The sequence below is a fragment of the Indicator indicator genome, chromosome 18, assembly GCF_027791375.1.
Source record: "Indicator indicator isolate 239-I01 chromosome 18, UM_Iind_1.1, whole genome shotgun sequence".
Classification (NCBI taxonomy): domain Eukaryota; kingdom Metazoa; phylum Chordata; class Aves; order Piciformes; family Indicatoridae; genus Indicator; species Indicator indicator.
In genome coordinates, this window is record NC_072027.1 from 7278096 (window position 1) to 7299791 (window position 21696).

Here is a 21696-nt window from a genome sequence, read left to right on the forward strand (position 1 = left end):
GAGAAACAATGACCAAGGGAACTGCTGGGAATAACACCAACCATCCTGGCTGCACAGGTGAAATGTGAGAACCCTGGAAGTTATTTCTGTCTCCAGTTTCTAAATTTGCAAGAGAACAAATGTGAGGTTGGAAAAATGGCACTGTTATTCCACTGCTGTATTACCTGTCCCAGCAACACCTCGCAGGCTGGTGGGAGCCCACAGCCCCCCTAGACACAGCACTGATGCAAACCCAGGCTAGTCAGTGCCTGCTTCCAAGACATGATGGTCTCCAAGGGCAGATGGTTATTGCTATCACAGCCACGTGGGCTTGAAACCAGCCAAGCTGCAAAACACAGCAATTAGAACAAGGGAAGTACTCCAGTCTTGCCTTAAACCCAAAAGCAGACTGCCAGCTCTCATGAGTCACCTTTACACTGCCAAAGAGCAATTCCTTCAACTCACATCTGAAGGTTTCACCTGTAACATGCTTCCTGCATAAAGATACATATCCATACAGAAAAAACCCCACAGCCTTCCACTCATACATTTCTTTTGTATTGCTCTCCTTGATGTATCGCTGTGTCCCTGTCTCCATACTCAGAACTTGGGACTTCTCCATCTCTTCCAGAGCTGATTCCCTGTCTCTTGTCTCTCATCAAGAACCAGAGGCTCTCTTAGGACCACCTCTCCCTTACCTCTCTTCCCAGAAAGTGTTCTTTCTCATCTTCTGCCAGGATGTGTAGTTGACTATGCTCTGTTCCCAAGACAGCTGTTCCTCTGGTCTTTTCCTGGCACTTCACATCTTCCCCATCACCCTGCTTCCCAGGGTCACAATAATCCCACTCAGTCTGTGATGATGCTGTGCTGCTAATGTGGAGAGGTTCCATCATCTGGGTTACCTGCAACACAGAGACTTACTGCTTCAAATCATGAAGGCAATAGGAAGAAGAAATAAGTAGCACAGATGCTATTTTTGCTTTTGCTCATGAATACCTTTCCATTTTTAGGAATCCTTGCAAAAGCCATGTGTTATTATTACAGTGTTGGTTCATTGACATTTCTGTGCTTTAGGGTGAGCTGTGTTTTGGCAAAGCAGCTGCCTGGTTGTGGTATCAGCTTTAAATGGGAGGAAGGCCTAGGCCTGCGGCAGGGAGCAAGTGAACTGAGGGCTTCTGCTCCTCCCACAAACTGTTTCTGTGGGTGGGGATGCTGGAGGCCCTGCAAACCCTAATGTTTCAGCAGGGCCTGAACTATGCCATTCACGTTCCCGTCATCCAAACAGCCCTACCTTTGAGAAGAACTGGAGAAGACTGTCATCTTCACATGGCCTCTCTGCCTTCTGGTAGTCTTCGCTATCATCCTCCCAGAGAGTCTCATTTTGCTCCAGCTCATGGTCTGCCTCTCGGCTGCTCTCCTCTAGCCTTCCCATGGCCAGCTCTTCAGTATTTCTCCAGCTCCACACATCCAGATCCAAAGTTGAATCCCAGCTGAGAAGAGACTGGAAGTCACTGTTCTCTGACTCGCTAGGAGACTCTGTCTCAGACTCCCACCACACCCAGGCATGGCCTGCCTGCAAACAAACATAAAGAAAGAGAGAGAGAGCAATTTCTTTGTACCCAGAACAGCAAAGCCCAGCTCATTTCCTGACATACTCAGAGAGCCAAAGCATGGGATGGACTCTGTGAGGCAAGCAGCCTACACCTGAGCCCATACGTTACACCACTTGGCAGGGCTGTAGCTCTGCAGTGCAAACCAACATTTCAGAGCAACTGAGTTTCAGGTTTTCTGGTGCTTTTGCCCTGCCCTCCCCCTGCCCAAGGCTCAGGGGGTTACTGTGCTCCAGGGACGCTGAATTGATTAGGAGCATGTGGCTTTGTTGGTTGCTATATGTTTAAGGTGCTAAAGGCATCCAGCAGCAAGCTCAGCCCAAGTCATGCTGGGGCTCCTGAGCTGCAGACAGTCTTGAACAACTGCTACCTTCAAGGACAACTCACTGTAATTCCCTCTGCTGCCCCCTGAGAGCTTTTTATACTGAAAATGACTTATTACAAACCCTACAGACACTTCGTTTTGAAAGTGACAGATGTGATTTAGCTGGATGGTGCTATCTTGGTGTTCCTGAGCCAGAACGATTATAATCATGCAGAGTCACACACTGACAGGGGGCAGTTCTACACATTTCAGAAAATAAAGCATTCTCTTAAGAAGGAAGAAAACATTCATTTAATTTCTGGTCATTAATCCATGCCCAAGTGTCTTCTACTGCATGAGTCCACTATAATATCTCTACATCTGGGGAAGTGCTTGCAGAGTCACATAACAACAGCAAAGGCTGCTAGAAAAATCTGCATCTTGTGACTGAACTCAGCTGCCTGGATGTTGTACCTATGGAGAATTCTATGCATTAATTAGCAGTGTCTTTAGAGTTTTCCATTAATTACACACAACCTCGTTCTTCCAGTTTTGAACATGCACATTTCTCACTCATTTCCTTTTGCATTCTCAGGATTGCTAGCAGAGCTACAAATACAGCTTATGATGAAATAAGAAATCCATTGGGCTTGGGATGAGAACACTGTGTTTGCTTATATCACAAATGTACAAGCAAAGGTCAGATCTGAAAGGCTGTCCCTCTGTAACCTCTTTCAAAGTTAACTTCATCAGAAAGAGATAAAATTTGATGAGGTAAGAGATAACATTACCTGCTCTCAGCTTCCAGCTGAAGGAGTTGGGCAAACTGTGATTTCATCTGAAGAGTAACCCCATGCCTAAAGCACTTTCCTGCATCATCAGCAGAGGCAGCTGCACACGCAGAACCAGCTGAAGAACAGAAAAGCCTTAGCCTAGGGTAATCCAATCACTTGTGATCATCTTTCTGTGCTCCAGTTGAGAGGGATAAGCATTTTAAAATCAAGAAGCCCAAGGAACTTGGACATAAGCATCGATTAAAGAGATCTTCAGCCTTATGTTCAGTTGAACTAAACCTTATAAGACTCAAGATGCCAGAAAGTGGAACAGCGGCAGGATGAATGAAATAATTACAGACTGCTTAGTTCCTTACCAATTCTGTTAAAAAAAAAAAAAGGGACAGGGGGACTAAAAGATATAGACTTCAAATTTTAATTAAGAACTGCTTGACAGTTCTTAATTATGTTGGCTACAGAAGTGACCAGAATGAATCGCTCTGAAATTGGAAAGTTCTAATTTGCTTTGCAGAGACTGGACGCTGCGCAGCCCCTCACCACTAGGAGGAAAAAGCTGCTGGAAATAAAAAAGATGGCCTCTAAAAGGAGCTTCATGTCAAAACAAGAAAAATGATAAAAGCCCCAACTCTAGTAAAGAAATGTAGAATCCACAAAAAGTAGGGAAAAAAAAGGAAGAAAAAAAAAAAACAACTGAAAACCAATTTGGTGAAGACATAAAAGCAAATAACAACAACAAAAACATCAGAAGCAGAGAGCTGCCAGATGATCAGGGGGGATGATGCATGATCAGTGCCAAACAGCTCAGTGGAAAATAGGGCCAGTTGGAAAAACCAAATTAATCATCATTATCAGCAGTTGCCACAGAGGAGATCACACAAGACTTTCTCTTGGGATGGGTCTGAGAGAATTTTTCTAATCAAAACGTCAACGGGGGAGGTTTTAGAACAAGTTGAAGGAGGGAGTAAACCTCAGAAGCAGTTGAAATTCACTCCCGAGTCCTGAAGAAGCTTAAATACAGCGTGTCCAAACCTATACTCTGTAACCTGTCATTTAAACTAATCACAGCACAAAAACCCCAGAAGGATGTGATTGTTACCATCTATAAAGGGTGCATGTTGGGAGATGCAGCACAGTAAGTCTGAGTTCTCACTAGACAGATTAGAACAAAGCATTAGGAAGAGCAGAATTAATAGTGTGAGATGATGAATTGGGAAGGAGGTAATGGTGCTCTGTAGATAAAATCTTATCTTAGATTTTTAAAGATCTTACGCATAATTGAAGGTGTTTAAAATGCCACAGGACAAGGGAAAAGGCTCTTTGAGAGAAAAATACCTGGTTAAAAGAAGAAACCAATGGTAGGAATGAACACCAATGCTTTCCATAATGCAAGCAAGTTACTAGCAGGCACAATAAAGGTCCCTGGGAGCATGTGGGAGTGCAGTTAACGTCAGTTTTTCAACATGGACAAAGATGGGGCAGAGGTGTTACAGAGGAAATGGAGCCAGACTCTTCTCAGTGACCAACAGCGAAAGGAGAAGAGGCAGTGAAGACAAACTGCATGTAAGGAAATTCAAACCGGATACGAGGTAAATGTTTACTCCATGAGGGTAAGCAAGCACTGAAACTTGTTGCCCAGATAATTTACTCAATCTCCACCCTTGGAGATTTAAAAAATCTGGCTAGACAAGGCTCTGAACAACCTGTTCTACTTTTGAAGCTGGCCCTGCTTTGAGCAGTAGGTTGGACTAGATCAATGTGCAGACATCCTTTCCAACGAATATTATTCTGTAAAACATCAGAAACCAAAAGAAACCTGTAATTCTTTTGTGCCACAAATGTATCAACCTGTATCTCTGGAAACTGAGGCCATAAAAATGCAAATCAGAAATTTGTTTCTCATTTCAGTAGTGAAGGATTAACCAGTAAGCAAACTAAAGGATTCTACTTTTCATGCATCAAAGGCATTAGTGACTTTTAGTGGAAATATACCCAAGCCAAACATGGGAATCAACACACTATACACAACCAACTTCTAACACAGAACTTGTGAAAATCAAGGTAAAGTAACAATTCCTCTGTCCTTAATCACAGTGACTCAGTTTCCTGCACCTTGTGTGTCAGAAAGCTGCACCCTGTACATGCTGCACAAGTGTAGATCACTCCCAGCTGCTGCGAGCATCAGGAAGGATTTGTTTTTTTTTCCTCTTGGAAAGTCATGGGAGCAGCAGAAAATATCTAAGTTTCATCTCTCAGGTCATATGAACAGAAAATATGAAGGTGACTTGCAAATTATTAGAGATAACTTAAACCTCAGTTAAGCATCCATCCATGTAGCTGAGGAAAAGAACTGCAATTTCCAGTAAAGAGAAACAGTTTACAAGCTTGGATGTGGAAACGAGGTACCAGCAGACTGCTAGAATCATAGCTTTTCATTCTGATTAGTGTACCCTTGACACATCTCTGGGGAAAGCACCTCATGGTTAGATCTCTGCCATAGTCTCACACATTCAAGTTGAGAATCTTCCCCTCCATCTATACAACATTCCCATGATTGATGGATTGTCTCTAATGTCACAGCTCTGCCATGCTTGTGTGTTGTACAGGTAACTGGAAGAGTTATATTTGCAGAAAGTCAAGACAGGTGTGCACGCTTGCACAAAACCAGGGTTCCTCCTGCAGAGAGCTGCAATGCTCAGTACACTGCACACTGTACACTGGATTTCTTCCCAGACTTTAATATACATACACATTTACACATCACTAGTAAAAATCTGTACACTTCACATTACAGTACATACGAGCCACCAGTTGCTAGCTAACACCAGGACACTGATGAAGCCCAAGACAACTGCCCTAAAACAGGCAGGGGGGGCTAGCCTTCCCCTCTGGGGAAGTTTCTTTGGGTTACACATTCCAATGAGACACTGCTTTCCAGAGGCGCAAGCGAAGAAGGTGGAGCAGGTCCTAGAAATGGACCTGCAGCTTTTCTTCCTCCTCCAACAGCTGTAAACAGTGTCTTGCTTGCACTCCAGCTCTGGATGGAGTTTTGTCTGCCTGCAGGATCATTTCTTCATCTTCATGTCTGCCTCGATGGCACAGCGACGCCCTCTGGTGCCTCCATCCTAGTCACAAGGCAAACAGAAAGAGAGAGTTATGCAACCCTAATCCTCCAGCAGTTGAGGAGGTAGGGAACTGTGCAACTGGTAACAGCTTTTCATGTCTTCCCAACAGGAGAAAGGGAAGCTCTCCTAAGGCGGCCTCGGGAGGCCGGCCTGCAGACCTACCTAAAATTCACTCTGGACACAGCACAGGTGCTGGGATTTGCAGCATCTCTGTGCACTGCTGGCAGCCAGGGCAGAGAGAGGCAACAAGGCTCTCGCCTAGGCAGATGCTTTTTGGAGCACGCACAGTGCAGGCTTTCTCCTAATCAGTAGATTCTAGCTTGGCTCTTAAGATGGGAAGAGGAAACTGCTGACTAACCTACCTTATCAGCTGCTGATCCCTATGGGAAGTGCTCCTCCAGTTGAGTGACCCTGGCACTAGCTCCCTAGTTTCTCGGCACAGCTCCTTTCCATGAGTAGAAGGCGAGCTGAGAGCTTCCTTTGATCCGCTGCCCTTTCCCTCTGGCTGACATGCTGGAGTACTTCTCTGTCTTTAGATATATGCGAGAGAAAAAAACAACTCTCCATCTTCCTCCCCTTTCTCCTGCCCGCAACTCAGAGACTTGGGGTTTCCTGGAGGGAATATTTTTCCAAACACTTCCAGATCACCACAGGCACAGAGCAAGATATTTCTGCAGAGTATCTTATTTGCTTTCTGGACCTTGAATGATAAAGGAGTACACAGCTGACTCCTCACCTTCCCAAGACCTTTTGTACTGTCTCGAACGTGTGGAAGGGGCAGCTGTATAAGCATGAGAGATGTAGAAACTACAGTACTGCACCACTTGTTCTGTCTTACCACCAACATGGAAAGGAAGGAGGAGAGAAATTGTGGAAAAAAGCAAAGGCAGATGACAAAATGAGAACACTTGAAACCAGAAGAAAAGACTGAAGCCCCTCCCACTCACCCACACTGAGTAATTAAGGGACTGAGATGTTTATTCTCCAATAACCATGGTTGTACAGCCTCTAAGTTAAACACACACCGCTGCAGTGCTAAGGATGCTGTGACAGTGCAGTGATCACCCAGACAAGAGCAGAGCACACAGCCAGCAGTACTGCAGTACCTGCTGGAGCCTTTCAATACTTACAAAGAGAGAGAGAAGGAAGGCAGGAGAGCCCATTGGGACACTGTCCTGTTAAAAGGCCAAACAGAAGGACTTATCAGATACCAGATACGGAAATGCACACACCACACAGAAGCACTGAGCCCACACATGAGCATAGAGAAACGAGTGCCCCACTTCCCTTCCCGCATGGCACCAGCCTTATGCAGCAGGAACACAAATATGGACGAAAGAGAGTCAGAATGCTAGGAAAGGGATATTGCCTCATCTATGGCAAGGCCTAGTCCACCACACAATTTCTGCTCTGTGCAGTTGTCACTAAACTAAGCAGGCATTCCTTGCTGTCACAATGTCATGTTGAGAGTACCTGATATTACTTAATCAAGTTTAGATGTGCCTTTACAAAACCAAACCCCAAATAAATTTGCATTGCTATTAGTTTAGGCCAGCATGGAAATCGAAGTTTCTTTAGTGTGTTTTACATCGCAAACTAGACTGGAGTGATTCCATGGATCTAAAAATCTGAGTAGGACGTGAAAGACATGGCAGAGGCCAGTCTTTCAATTTTCTATACCTTCATTTTCCAGCAATTAATGTCTCTTTCAATACTCTGTACATTTCCCAACAATTTCCATCACCTGTTTTTAAAAAACGGGGAATAGAACTATTTGGATTGCCAAAAAAACCTCATGAGACCTGCCTCTGGAATGATGTACAGCTCCAGAGCTCTAATCTAATCACTGGACATGTTTAAAGGAAGAATTGTTCACACAAAGATGTTAGAGCCATTGCAATCACAACAAACACACTGCCTCTTTGCGTGGGAACTTCATGCAGTATCTTGGAATTCTTCTAAAGAGAACAAGTGCCCTTTCTACAAGGTGCAGCATTCTCACCTTCTCTGAAGCATCTTGCTTGCGAGTGGAGTCTCGCCCACGCAGGCTTTTTGCACTGATCCCTGACTCCGATGTTTGCATGATCAGTTGTGTGGCCAGAAATTGCTGGGAGAAAACCACACTTTGTTAAGATCCTCAGGCAGAACAAGCTCAGTCAGCGCATGTCAGTTAACTATCACAATCCACAGGCTGGGAATGATTTGGTTTCAGGCAGTTTCAGTTCCTTGTTTCTACCCAGAGCAAGTTCCTCCATTTATCTCAGAAGCCACACGTCCCAAGGAACTATAAACTCTGTTAGCTTTGCCAGTTTAGATACTCTGTTTCACAAGAAATTTTAAATGGCATGTATTCACAGGACACGAGTTTCATGTACACTTGATACCAGCATAAACCAGCACAGCCACTTAAAGAAGCAATCGCGTCCCCTGTCATTCACCATTCTTGCTGCTTGTTTCTGTTCCTCAACCACACCCTGGTTCTTGCTGGCCTAAGCATTTCCCTGAAGGAAATTAGGTTTGAAATTGGTCTGGGCTGAACCTATAAAGCATTTTGCTGCATTAGTTTCAATGAAGGCAAAATCTAGTTCACCACAAACACCTGAGCTAGCACAAGAGATGTATAGATGTGGCACTTAGGGACATGGTCTAGTACTGGGACTTCTCAGTACCAGATTAACATTTGGACTTGATGATCTTATTTTCCAACCTAAACAATTCTAGGACTCTAAGAGTGATGCAGGGGAAGATGGGCCTACTTCATTCAAAGATGCTGTGAGTGAAATGGTGTTCTTACATCCAGAAGTCTTTTCCACACCTGTGGACCAAGGCCCTGTGCTGTACTGGCCTCAGCTGAGTATTTTACCTGGATCTGCTCCAGGACATCTCGCTGCATCTCCACAGCCATGTGGTACACATCGTGGTCAGAGCTGTTGTACATAACTGCATTTTGAAACATCAGCATAATATCACGCTGGAACTCAGCTGTGGTTCGTATCAGCCCATTCTCAATGTTCTTTTTGATGGTAGATAAATCCATTGGCCTAAAAAAGAATTGCAATAAATATCAAAATAGCAACAGAAACACTTAACTCTTTCCCCACTGTTTTGCAAACAGCCCTGAATCTCTACCATGTCTAGTTAGACCATCTGTTTAATTTAGCCAAATAGGTTCTCCCACACAGGCTATGATCCTGGTACCAAGGCCTTGGGTCAGAAGATGCAAGCTGTCAAGAATTACCATGAATGGGAATAACGCATGACAGATGCCTGAAGAGAGGAATTTACCTTCTTCAGCATCACTGAAGATGACAGCAAGGAGCTAAAGCAGCAGCTGCTTAACTGTTTAGAAAAGGTTTCAGAAGCTAGCAGGGGATTCTGATAATTCTGGAACAATTCACTATCTGGGACAGTAAAATGTGCTGATTTTGGAATTTCAGAGATTAAATCCTACCCTTGGATAGAAAGTGGGAGAAGCAGGTGGGTCACATACCACCTTACTGCTAAAAAAAGTTGTATGTAAACCAGTATCTTCCATTCAAAGACAGGCTGTGTAAAGACTTGTTACTGAAGAGGACCCTTTTCTTGAGGAAAGCTGTTTCTGACTGAATCATAACAAAAAAACCCCAACAATTTTCCAAGCCTTGCAGTCTGCATGGCAGCCAAAAGCTACACTGTTCTTGCCAGAAAATGCTATACAAACATGCAATTACACAGAGTTTTGATGACAGAAGATTGCTGAGACTCACCTTTGCACAATACTGTGGTAGCCTGGTGCTATATCGTCAGTTACAGGCTGCAGGAAGACGTTGGCGTACCTGCAGAGAGGAGTCTGTTTAGTGCCCTATTCTTGCTGGAAAATACTAGCTTCATGCTCATGTCTATTTGTCTGCTACCAGTAACAATTCATCATCTCCCAGAACCAAGAAAGAAAAGCCTCTGAGATGTGAGTGGAGCCTTGTTTAAGCGTAGTCACTTCTTCCTGCCAGCTCTTGGCATCAGACTCACCTGTGATTAGCTGCTGCTCTCCAAACCAGCATGATGGCTTTCTTCCAGATCTTCTGGGCCTGTATTGCTTCCTGGTCTTCACTGCACACTGAGCTGGGAAGATAAGAATAGGACTTCCTTCAGGAGTCTTCGTATTGCCTTGGAGCAAAAACCTTATGGTTTCTTTTGCCTTTGACATGCCCATGCTAATTCATGCCAAAGACAGAAAAGAAAAAGCGGGGACCTGGTCCTATGGCACTGTCTGCACACTTGCGCTTGTAAACAAAGAGAATCATCAGTGAATTCCCCGCTCAGACCCACTCAGTCAGCAAAACAGAAATGAGAATCCTACACTCCCTCCACAAAGGAGCGTGGGATTTACACCTGCGTGCCTGAGAGCTTCACTGATACTCACAACTGTGAGGAGGCTGGGCTGCTGGGGATGGAGTCGGCTAGCGTGTGAGACTGTAAAGGTGCATTATGGACACTGAAGCCATCATCGCTCTCACTCACGGGGGGTTCGTTATCCATCTCTGAGAGATATCCCTCACCCTGATCTTCTTCTTTGGGTTCCTCCAAACTGGCAGCCTCACTGGCACCATCCTCATCGTCCTCTTCACCCTGCCCATCCTGAAACACAGAGTTCATGAGTGCACAGCCAGCTACAGCAGCAACTCAGAGCCTCCAAGGCAACTATGGTTCAGCAAGCAAAGTGATATTCTTGCTACACTGTTGACAGCTGTACAGGCACTTACACAAAATGCTAGGTGCTCTCTCCTGCCCTGCCTCCCCACAAGACACAGAAGCACACATACACACACAGCTTCACAGCACCTGAAGCAATCTCCTCTTTTGTTCCAACTGCACAGCACCCACTTCTCAGTGCAGAAAACCGAACACAAGCTTTGCTTTTCAGCAGATGTAAAGCCAGAAAGCAGCAGCAGTGAGGTGTTACTAATAAACTCAAGATGACTACAACCCAGAATTACCTTCATCTGACTCCTAAAGAGGGCGTGGGCCTCCTCCTTCATTGACTCTGTGGAAGAAAGAAAAGCACAAAGGTTGATTCTACAAAGCAGTTTTTCCCACAAAAGCTCCTGCACCAATGCCTACTATCCTGCAATAATTACCACTGTTCCTACACATACCTTTTCTCCCTCCTCCCCAAAAAGCCTGAACCAGATCACTGACAACTATTGAGCTAATAATGTTGCATGTAAAAGATTTCCTAGCTGAATTAAGTTACCTGACAGCTCAAATTTGTGCTGAACATCAGCCTGTGAGGAGTCTTCACTCACATTTGGGACTTGTGGAGGGGATGAATCATCATCAGGTGGGGTCTGGAGGGAAGAGAAATGCACAAATCTAGATGTTTGTGTCAGCTTACTTCAGTGAAGGTGTGGGCACATCTCACTCTAACCTAACTCAAGGCAATGAAGTTCACTGAGCACCTTCCCAACAGTAGTTCTGCACATGGGCCGGGGGAGATACACAGAGGTACTGCCTAAACCAGAGAGCTTCCCTGCAGATCACACAGATCAGCAGCATGACTCCCAAGAAAAAACAGTCAGACACATTCATTACAGGGTCACCTTCAACCCAGCAGTCATCCTTCCTCTAAACTTCTCTTCTACCTGCTACAACTGCTACTTTCTTTCCCCACACCAGTTCCAGACAGCCTCTCTGCTCACATACCTCTGTCTTCACTGTATTGTGCATGGTGTCATCTCCCTTGACTGGTTCTATCTCGATTTCAGAAGTCTCTCCTGCTGCTACAGCTGTTCTTTGATCCTCTTCCATTTCTTGACTTCTAAGCTCTGGTGTTTCTGTCACTCTTGCAGATGCTGGTATGGTTTCCTCAGGGCCCAGCTGATTCTGCTCCTGTTCTACAGGTTCTGTCTTTATTTCTGCTCCCAGCTCGCCAATGCCCATTAGATCTCGAATTCCCTTTGCCTCTGGCTCTTCACACTCTGGTCTCTCCTGCTTCACAGTCACAGACACTTGGGGTATCTGGGCCTGTTTCTCATGCTCCTGACGAATTGAATGTTCCCATGGGCCAGGCAGGGTCTGAGGGTCATCAGCATCTTCGCAGAAAGAAGACAGAGCAGCTTCAACAACTGCTGCATCCAGGACTTCAGGGTGGTCATCTACCTTTATTGCCAAAACAAACACAGCAGTGCAGGCCAAGGTCAAAAGGAGGTATTAAAAAAAGAAGTTCATGTTATTCCACAATGAGACAACTGTGGAAACCCCCAGAGTACTGGGTTTACAAAGTTGCTTTTTGCAGCCAGACTCGCATCACTCCCTCTGGAGCCTCCCGAGAAGCTTCAGTTTCAGAAATAAAGCACTCCTCTAAGCATGCTGCAAGCACCGCTTGTTTGTCTGCCAGAGACGTGACCCAAACCCTACCCAACATGAGGAAGAAAGAGATTTCTTTCTGCACTCTGAAGAGGAGCAGCAAGCTTAACATGGCAGACTAGCAGCAGTGGTGGCATAGGGTCATTTCCTATTGATCTGGACAATGATGATGAGCATGTGCATTTTGAAATAGTTATTTCTTGCTTGTTTAAACTAACTACATTGGTGAACAGTAGTCACTTGAGATTGGAGCAAAAGGCACTGGCACTCTGCTTTGCCTGTTTACCTTGTCCTCAATGATTGCTATAATATTTCCAACAGTATCGAAGTCCAGCTCTTCCCCCGTATAGGACACTGCAATATCCATTTTCTCAGCCAAATCCAGGTCTTCTTTCCCATCAATGCAGTGATCTTTGGAAGACCCTGCAGTGCTGCCAGCCCCAGAACCCAGGCACTCTTTCTTGATGGAATCAATGATCATGGATATTTCACTGCTGTCCATGGACACTGTCACGGTATGGGAATCAGACACTGCCTCCATGGCAACACAGGCTTCTGGCTGGTTCACTGCGCAAGCGTGAGAGTGACAATCAGAGATCAATCTGGAAAAGTCAGGCCCACACAAACAAATACTGCAGGGGATAAGACCAAGCACCAACTGCAAGTATCCCAGGCCCACCCACAGCATCATGGCTTAGAAAAATAAGACAAATATGGGCTTGCTTTGCCTCAGTAGAGACAAAGTGGGATTCCAGACCCTGAGCAACCATCCAGCAACATAATATCAGCACCCCCACCCAGTAAATCCTGTTTAAAACCATCTGTTTACTGCAGAACCCAGCCATAACCGTCCTTTCAGCAAGGATGGTGAGTCCCAGATGATAAAAGGCCAGCTGAGAGCTTTTGCTGGGTGCTGATCCCAAGAGAAGTTCTGCTTTCCAGCAGTGCATGACCTATGAGTGCGTAGTTCAAGAACGCACCTGTGGCTACGCTTTCTGGAGCTGCAGATGGTGGCACAACGGATGGTGCTGACAGCGTGGGCATCATGACAATGGTTGCCTGGGACACAGGCTCTACGGGGGGTGGCAGGAGCTTAGCTGGAGGCTCGCTGGCAACAGCGGAGAAGGAAGCAAGAGGTGAGGTGAACTGTGCAGGACCAGCTTCTAAAAGCCGGGAAAGCGTAGGAGCACCTAACAGAGTAGAAGGGAAAGGCACATGAGCAAGAAGCAGCCACCACTGAAGTCCACAAAGCCAGCACCGGCCTCTTCACCGTCTCGTGGCTTCTTCTGGGAAAAAGACACTGAGAGGTACCTATAAATGGTCCAAAAACTATACAGAAAACCTGCACCAAAAATGCACAACCCCTTTGTGTGTGCAGCCTGAGAGACTCACATAGACTATAGGACACTATGTTCAACGTAAGGGCTGGACAGGCTAAGCCACACATGCAGAGATACCCTTCCAAAGGCTCATCCCAATAGAGTTATGGGAAATCTGAAAACAGTGCTGAGCGAGCCACACAAGGTAAGCCAAGACAAACAGTCATCACAGGAGCTGGAAGAGAGCAGAAGTGATCTTTTTGCAGGTCTTTCTTGGAGAATTCTTCTTATATCAGAGGTCGTCACTCAGCTGTAACATCCAGTCTGAATTCACTGAACTGTCTAGACCAAATTAACAGGTCTTAAAGAACAGACATGGATAAGGGAAGTAAGATTATTCATATGGGAATTACATGAATGGCACAAATCCTTAGATGCAGACAATGTGGCTGAACCACTGGTTAGCATGAGCTGAGACCTTCAGCTTAGGCAGGTTGTTCTGTGAAGGCCCAATGTAAAGACTCTCACATTCTCACCCCTTGCTCTGTGGAACTTTGGAGCTGAGAGTCCACTGTGGTCTAATCCTCAACAGACCCCTAAGCTAAAGCAGAGGTAAGACACAAGAGTTCTCCAGACTCACAGGGAGCTGCAGTTTGACATATCAAGAATCAGACAGTAGACCATTTTTTAGCCAGCTCCTTATCAGCTAAGACAACAGGAATATAACTCATAAAGAAGCCCCCAAACCAGCCAGGCTAGATGTCATCTTCATCTCTCTCTAAAGACAATTCACAGAACAGTCTGAAGATATTCTGAAGGGAGAACTGCACAGGGAGGGTCCCGAGTTACCTGAAGCAGCAGGAGATGCAGGGACAGCACCAGATGCAGACTGCATTTCCCCGCTGTGCAGCACTGGAAGGACACTTCCTACCTCCAGCAGGACTCCTGCACTGTTAATGTGGCCAGAAGCCACTGCCATTTCATTTTCACCGACCTGCCAAAGGAGGAGGACACAACTGAAATTCCTGGAGACAGCAGCACATCAGTGATTCTCTGCCAGATAGGCACCTCCACGAATATGCCCATCATGTGCCATCTCAGCATTTCTTCTGCACTTTTTGTCCAGTCTAGTCCCTGCCTGAGGCCCCTCAAGCAAGTGCACAACATGACAGTTGTTATTCTTTAGCTACAATACAGCTTCAGTGCCACCTTCCTTTCAAGTGGGGCCAAATACATCACATGCTTTACCAATCTTTTAGAGATAAGTCTCTCCACCCCTAGAAATAGTAGAGAATTATCCCTTATTTTGAGCTGAAGGAAACTGGAGCACCAAGATGGAAAGTAACTCTATCAAGCTCACACAGTAAACCTATGACGGACCTTGAAGCAGGTGTAAACCAGTCCTGTCCATACAAAGAAAAGCCAGTCTTTCACAGCCATTAGATTTCCTGCTCCACCCTGTGTTACACTGCACCCTGCAAACATAGAACCCATGGAACATTTACTCAAACTAACATGTAGACAATACTCCAAATCTGACTATTAAAAAAAAAAAGCAACTCAACAACAATACACCTACTCCATCACACAAGCACTAGCACAGGGAATCCATGCCACAGGCAGGCTGATGGCTATTTTCTGACTGGCCTCTCAACAGCGTCCAGCAATGGTTTCACCCTGAAGACTTCCAGAGTCACTAATGCCAAAAGCAGGTTGCCAGCAGAGTGATTTTAAGAATTGTCTACAATTAAGAGGAAAGAGGAAAAAAGTGGAAGCACTTCAATACTGGTCATAAACTCCATCAGGAGTTTATGGAGCAGGATTCCATACTCACAAGCTAAGGCCCACTACAAATATTGAAACTCAACTTCCTGCCAAGATGCAAAGAAGAACTGTGAGCCCAAAGCAGAAATCATCAAGAGCACCTCCATAGAGGCTGACTGGAATGACAATGACTAACACGCTCCCTTCCCCAGGGAGAACGATCTCTAGCAAAGCCTGCAACTCCATCTCCTTATGACTGAGGGGAGATAGCCAGTCCTACATGCTGAATGATCCCTGCAGTCCTGCACCCACAGTACTGTGGGATAGGGTCCCACCTCTGTGGCTTACAGGGGTAATTGCATCTCTCAGATATCACTTCTGTTGGGACTCTCACAAAAAGCCTTTGCAGCTCCCCCTTTGTCAGTGGGAGAGTCTGGAGCAAATTGTTTGTGTGCTTGCATATATGAGCAGAGAGCTCCATACCAGCCTGGGGCTTGTGGGCAGGAGACTGCCCTTCTTCAGCAGCTCTGAGAGCAGAGGGGAAGGAGGCGGAGTTGCTTTTTGTCCTAGCATCTTTTTCTGGGGTGAATCATCAGTGACTGGGGTCATGGGGGCATCCAGGGGAGCAGAGCCTGGAGGGGTGTCAGGGATTCCAATGAAGGAGGCAACTGGGGTGCTGGGTAAAGTCCCTGGAGTGACCTGAGAAAGAGAAAAACCACACTGTTCAAAGCCACACTCCACCACATGGACTAGCCCCACTTGCTCCTTCCCCCAAGAGCACTGATCCAGCACACCACAGACACCTACTCCAGTCACTCACTACACCTACTCCAGGCATAGGCTTTCACCCTTTCCCTGCCCTATAATGCTGTTTCCAGGCACACACAGAAGACTGCCTGGCCAGCCCACTGATGCCTCTACACAGCCTTTGATCCAGGCACCTGATCATCACAGACACAGAAGAGGACACGTATCTTGAGCAGCACTGTACATCAACCACACTACAGCACTACCACAGCGAAAAGTCTGCAAAACACAGCACGGGGTTCTTCCCAGGCTCCTGTTCCATGATGGATGCAGAGCCCCAAGTCCCAGGCTTGTCTTTCCCTCTTACCATGGGAAAGATCCTTACCCCAGGACTGGCATCGTCCACAGTGGGCTGAGAAAGGTCTCCCAGGGCATAGTCTCCCCCTGGGGAGGTTGAGCCTGCAGGAGAGCGAACCATCACGCCTGTTAATCGCCGTGGTGGGTTCTTAATAGCCTGACGAGCTGGAAGAGGTAAAAAAGCAATATTCCGTGACTCCATCTTGGACAGTCACTGAGAGTTACCTCTGACTTCATTCTAAAGAGTCCTAAGAACATTTATATTGTAGGAATCTCTTGAACCAGACTAGGCTCAGCTCACGAAGAAGACCTGAACTGGATATTCACCACCTCCTACCACTGGGAGCTTAGTTCACTGAACTGGGGGGCCCCAAGAATTATAAATGAATCAAGCACTTAGAAGAAATCTCTCTTCATCTTCAGACAATAGTAAAACTATAGGGAAAAATAAAGGAATGAAAAACTTGACATTCTGAGAGCTCCTTCCTAATTCTGCTTCCTCTTAGAACTTTTCTACAGAATTTGTTCCCTGTTTTGCCCTGGTTTTGCATTTTGCCCTGTTGCAAATACAAGTGCTGGAAAGAGAACACAGCCTTTCTTTCCAGCTCATGGGGTCACAGAATTCCTCCTGAACAGGTCTTAACAACACTTAAATATTTTCCAAATGTTCTTATGAACACTTGCTTCTCTCTCTGAGGAGGAGTAAGGAAGCTCATTTCCAGCTTACCCTGATAAGCAGCATCTGTGGCTTTCCTCTTGACTTCTGCCTCCTCCTCCTCCATTTTTTTCTTTCTGCATACAGAACCAAACCCTGCTGTCACACAGTGTTCCACTTTGTTGCTCTTCCACAATCAGCTTACTGACTGCCACCCCGTCATCCCCAGATAACAACGACCTGCTGCTGTGGACAAATCCTCTGAAGGAAGCAGAGTCAGAGGCCAGAGAACAACATGCTCAGCAGGAAATTTCACTTCCTGCTGATTATCAAAATGGAGAAGGCAAGCATGGTGTTGCAAACCATCAGCAAGCCCTTAACTGAGAAACTCCAGAAGATGTTCCACACAAACTTATGTCCCCACTGTGAACTAAGTCCCTCAGAGACCCAAGCATCTGCTCAGATGACTCATTTCTCTTCATCCAACATACACAGATCAAGAGGCATCTGACAAATACAGGGTGTCAGGCAACCACAGTCTGAGGGAAAAAAAGCATAACATGGAAATAATTAAATAACCTACATCATAATCTCATTGCACAGCTCCTCCAGTCTGTTATCCATATGCCCAGCCTGGATCAGCTCTGCATCCTTCTTGAGTTGTCTGTAATCAGAAAATCTTCTTACTTATTGAACGCTAAGTCTCAAGCAGCATTTTCAGCCCAAGCACCATCCCACTTAAGGCTACTTTTTCAAAGCAGGGCTCTTAGGTGCACCACAGCTCATTGCCTCTGCCACACACCTATATTTCTCCTGCGTTTCTTTAATCATTTTCTTCAACTCCTCCACTCGCTCTGCAGTCAGTTTCCGCACAATAACATCTTCCACAGTTTCCACAACTTCTCCCTTCTCACCACGTTTTCTCCTATCGAATAAAACAAAACAGTTCAGACACAAAACACAGAAATCCCAGTTCTCTTTTCAGAAACAGCTGTTGTCTGTTGCTCCCGACACATACACCAAAAAAAAAAATAAAATCAACCTCTTCCAATTTCTCTCAAATTATATTGGACAGTACAAAGTTAAAACAATTTCTTCTGAAAAGTTTGTCTAATTCTTAAAAGTGTCCAGGAATGTATCAGAGATGCAAGCCCAATGCAAATTCTCAACCTGAAAAAAAAAATCATTCTACTACAGAGAAGACTCTTACTACCCACAAAGAAATGCCTGTTTTCCCCTCAGTAACTACTAAGTCCTTTGTCTTGGTAACTCTAGTGCTGAAAAACATGCAGCACTATCACAAACAAACACTACTTTTAAACATTCTGCTTTTAATGTAATCTGATCAAGACTCAAAACAAAATGCCTGTATTTAGGAGTGAGAAATATCCAAGACTACAAAGCTATACTGGCAGCATTGATAAGAAAACTGCAAGAAAATACTGTAAAATAGAGACAAATACAAAATGTTTCTTCTTACTCATTTCCTTTTCTAACCCCATTCTGAATGATAATTCTATGTGTAAACCTTCTGATCAATAAGACTAATACACAGTGTTTTATTCCAGTCAAATACATGCTTCTTTCTGCTGCATTAGATCCCCAAAATACACACTGCAACTCTTGCAAATGGAGCTGTGGCAAAGAGGCCCCACTTTCCCTGCCAGGTATTATAACAACAGTAAGGACACATGGAAGACACTAACAAGGGCAGAGTGATCAGTTTTACAACAATGTAACACTGAAATATTCCAGTCTTTTGAAGAAAAAAAAAAAAAACAAAACCAAAAAACCAAAACCCAAAATAAAGGAGACAAAACAAAGAGGTATGGGGAACACATTCTAAGAAATACTCTGGGCTTGCCAAACTCCCCAGTCTACCATAACCTGATCCCACTGTCTACCTGTGCCAGCTATCACAACTGAGTTTCCTCATTTCTCTGTGCTCTTTTTGGATGTGCACTATCAAGTCTTTTGCTTGCTAATGCATCCCAGGTACACCTGACAAATACACCCCAAACTGCTACAGACTGCACTTGTGTCAGACTTTGTACTCACTTAGGGGTCTCTGTAGTCTCCAAGAGCTCTGAATACTGAGATGCACAGTGCTAAGAAGAAACAAAGAAAGTCAGAGGATGCCAAAGAGTAAGCTTCAGCAACTGCCTATCAACAAAGCCTATAAGGCACTCAGTCCCACTTCTTCGGAGGTCTAACACGTCATAAACTGATCTGACAGTCTTCTCCAGAGTTTCTCCCCTGCCTATAACTCAGTGTAGTGCAAGTAAGCATGATTAGGGAAACTGTAGCTGTAATGTTTCTGTCTGTGAAAATCAACCAAAAATATTTCAATGGAGAAGACAAAACATCTTATCAAGGCCAGATTCCACAGCTTAACAAAAACAGCAAGCAAGATAAAAATCCCCAGCATCTCCTTCCTTGATTCTCTTAATTTCTCTGTCTGCTACACAACAAAAAATCCAGGTGCTTGCCCAGACAGCAGGATACACCAAAATATGTGACTATCCACAAATTCCTGGGGCAAAGAATTCCACTGCTTAATTGCAGGCCTAGTGAAGAAGAATCTCTTTAGGTTTGCTTTGAGCTTGCCTCCTGTTAGTTTAATAGCTTTTAAATCTTGTACTGGACAAACCACTAACAGCTAATCCTTATTCATTCTCAACTTCATGCCACTTCTGATTACACAGACATCTGTTGTATCTCTCATTGCTCATCTCTTGTTGAAGGGTTTTACCTTACTTAACCATCCCTTACAAAAAAGCTGTTTCAGGTCTTTGATCATTCTTGCATTTTACTTCTCTGACCGTACTGTAAGCAAAAATTTAATTTCAGAAAGAGAAAAAATGATTTAGTATAATTTTTTAAAAAATTAATTTTCCTTGTTTAAAAGAAGCCCCCAAGAAATACATTTTCTCAGACAGCTGTCTTGCACATCCCATGCAGAACCAGTATCTTACCTTCTGGGAAAACCAGTCAGGTGGGCGTCCTGGCTCTGCAAAAGGTTTGATAGCTCTGCTGACTGAGACCCTACAGGAAAGAAATGGCAAGTCATCATCAGCTTACTCTCCTTCCTAACCAATATGCAGAGAAAACAAGCTGACCTGTCTTGAGGTTCATCACTGAATAGTACCCATTAACACAATGAACTTGCCAAGGAGTTGTTTGGGAACTGCTGAAGTACAGTCGTTAGACTTAAATATATTTGTTTACTTCCAAACAAACAACATTTCCCTTCCTTGTGCTGAAAAACAAGTTTCTAGCTTCTGGCGACACTACTACATTTCCACAACGGTTTTACTTTGGTGAAGGAAAAAAGGCAGGAAAACAGAGCTACAAGTGCAGTAGCAATGCACAGGAGTCCATTATCAAACATCCACCTTAATCAAAACTTAAGACTCCTGATTTATGTTGGAATAAATTACTCTTTGTTCTGATTCTGGACATGGTTTAGTGGTGGTCTCATTAATGCTTGGTTAAGGGCGGACTTGATAATGTTAGAAGTCTTTTCCATCAAAACGATTCTACGATTCTAAGACTAACACACTTGCCTTTTCAAACAGTAGTCAGGAACAAAGTGAAACGATTTTCAAATCTAATACTTCCATCTTTAACTGCCCAACTTCGTTTTCAACAGAGTACGCAGAAAGCAGCAGTGTTTCTCACTGGCTGTGGCACAACGAACCGGCCCAATGAACAGCCAGCTTCGGTACAGCTGCCCCCAGCCCGCGCTTCGCCCGGGAGCCCAGTGCCCGCGCACACCGACGGCAGGGCCGCGGCCGTGACCGCTGCCCCGCTCCGCCCCTCACCAGTTTTGGTCCCCGCTGCGCATGACGGACGAGGCCAGGCAGAGCTTCTCGCGGATGGACCACGGCTCCGTGGGGCCGGCGCTCAACAACTTGTGCTCTGCCGGGACACGGGAAGGAGTGCATCGACCCACCTTTACCCTGCTCCCCACCGGGGACCCCAAGCCTCGAACCCGAGTTCCGCTGGCTAGCCATGCCCCCGCCCCACCCCTCCCCAGGCCTCGCTGCCCCGCCCCCCGCGCCATCGCTCGCACCACCCCGTCCAGACAGAGCCGCTCAATTCTCTTCGGGACGTCCCTCTGCCCTCTCCCCAGCCCCACTACCGCGGGCCGCCGCTACCGTTGGCCATCTCTGCCGCTCTCCCGCTGTCTCCCGCCGCCGCCCACTCGCTTCCCACCGCCGCCCACTCGCTTCCCACCGCCTCTCCCGACAGACCCCGCACTCACTGCCCGTCCCCGCCGCCATCTTCCCCGCCCGGCCCGAGGGAGGCAGGGTGGAGCCGTGCGCAAAGCCCGCCGGGAGGCGCGCGCGCCCCGCTAGCCTTCCCCGGGCACGCGGGCGAGCCGATCGCACGGGCCCCGCCCCCTGCTGTCCCACGGCGATCGCTGATTGGCGGCCGTGCGTGCGCGGGCCCCCATTGGCGGAACGGGTGGACGGCGAGGTTTGAAACCCCAACAGTAGGCACCGTACGGAGGTGAGCCGTGCGCGGGGCGGCGGAGCGGGCCGTGGCTGGGCGAGCAGCGGCGTGGGTTCTGCTGCGCTCTGGCGACCTCAGGGGGTTCGCGGGCGTCTGGGAGAGCCGTGCTTTTGTTTGCGTGTGGAGCAGCCCTGTGTGGCGGGCTGCGTGATCAGGCTCCATGCGGTGGTCTCTGTGTGTTGGGG

General features: G+C 46.1%; 1 protein-coding gene across 1 annotated transcript; it reads right to left on the reverse strand.

Annotated features, from left to right (window-relative positions):
• Positions 1-5418: 5418 nt before the first annotated feature.
• Positions 5419-21286, reverse strand: BRD8 (bromodomain containing 8). Its single transcript, XM_054388919.1, has 21 exons — positions 21261-21286; positions 20818-20914; positions 19969-20038; positions 19052-19101; positions 17796-17918; positions 17577-17657; positions 17066-17130; positions 16367-16503; positions 15718-15933; positions 14320-14464; positions 13132-13341; positions 12438-12718; positions 11489-11944; positions 11040-11133; positions 10783-10829; positions 10209-10423; positions 9815-9907; positions 9556-9624; positions 8673-8850; positions 7812-7916; positions 5419-5809 (listed from the first exon to the last, which is right to left on the reverse strand). The coding sequence occupies exons 1-21, from the start codon at positions 21277-21279 to the stop codon at positions 5750-5752; spliced, it is 2811 nt and encodes a 936-aa protein (XP_054244894.1). The 5' UTR covers positions 21280-21286; the 3' UTR covers positions 5419-5749.
• Between the last annotated feature and the right edge of the window lie 410 nt (positions 21287-21696).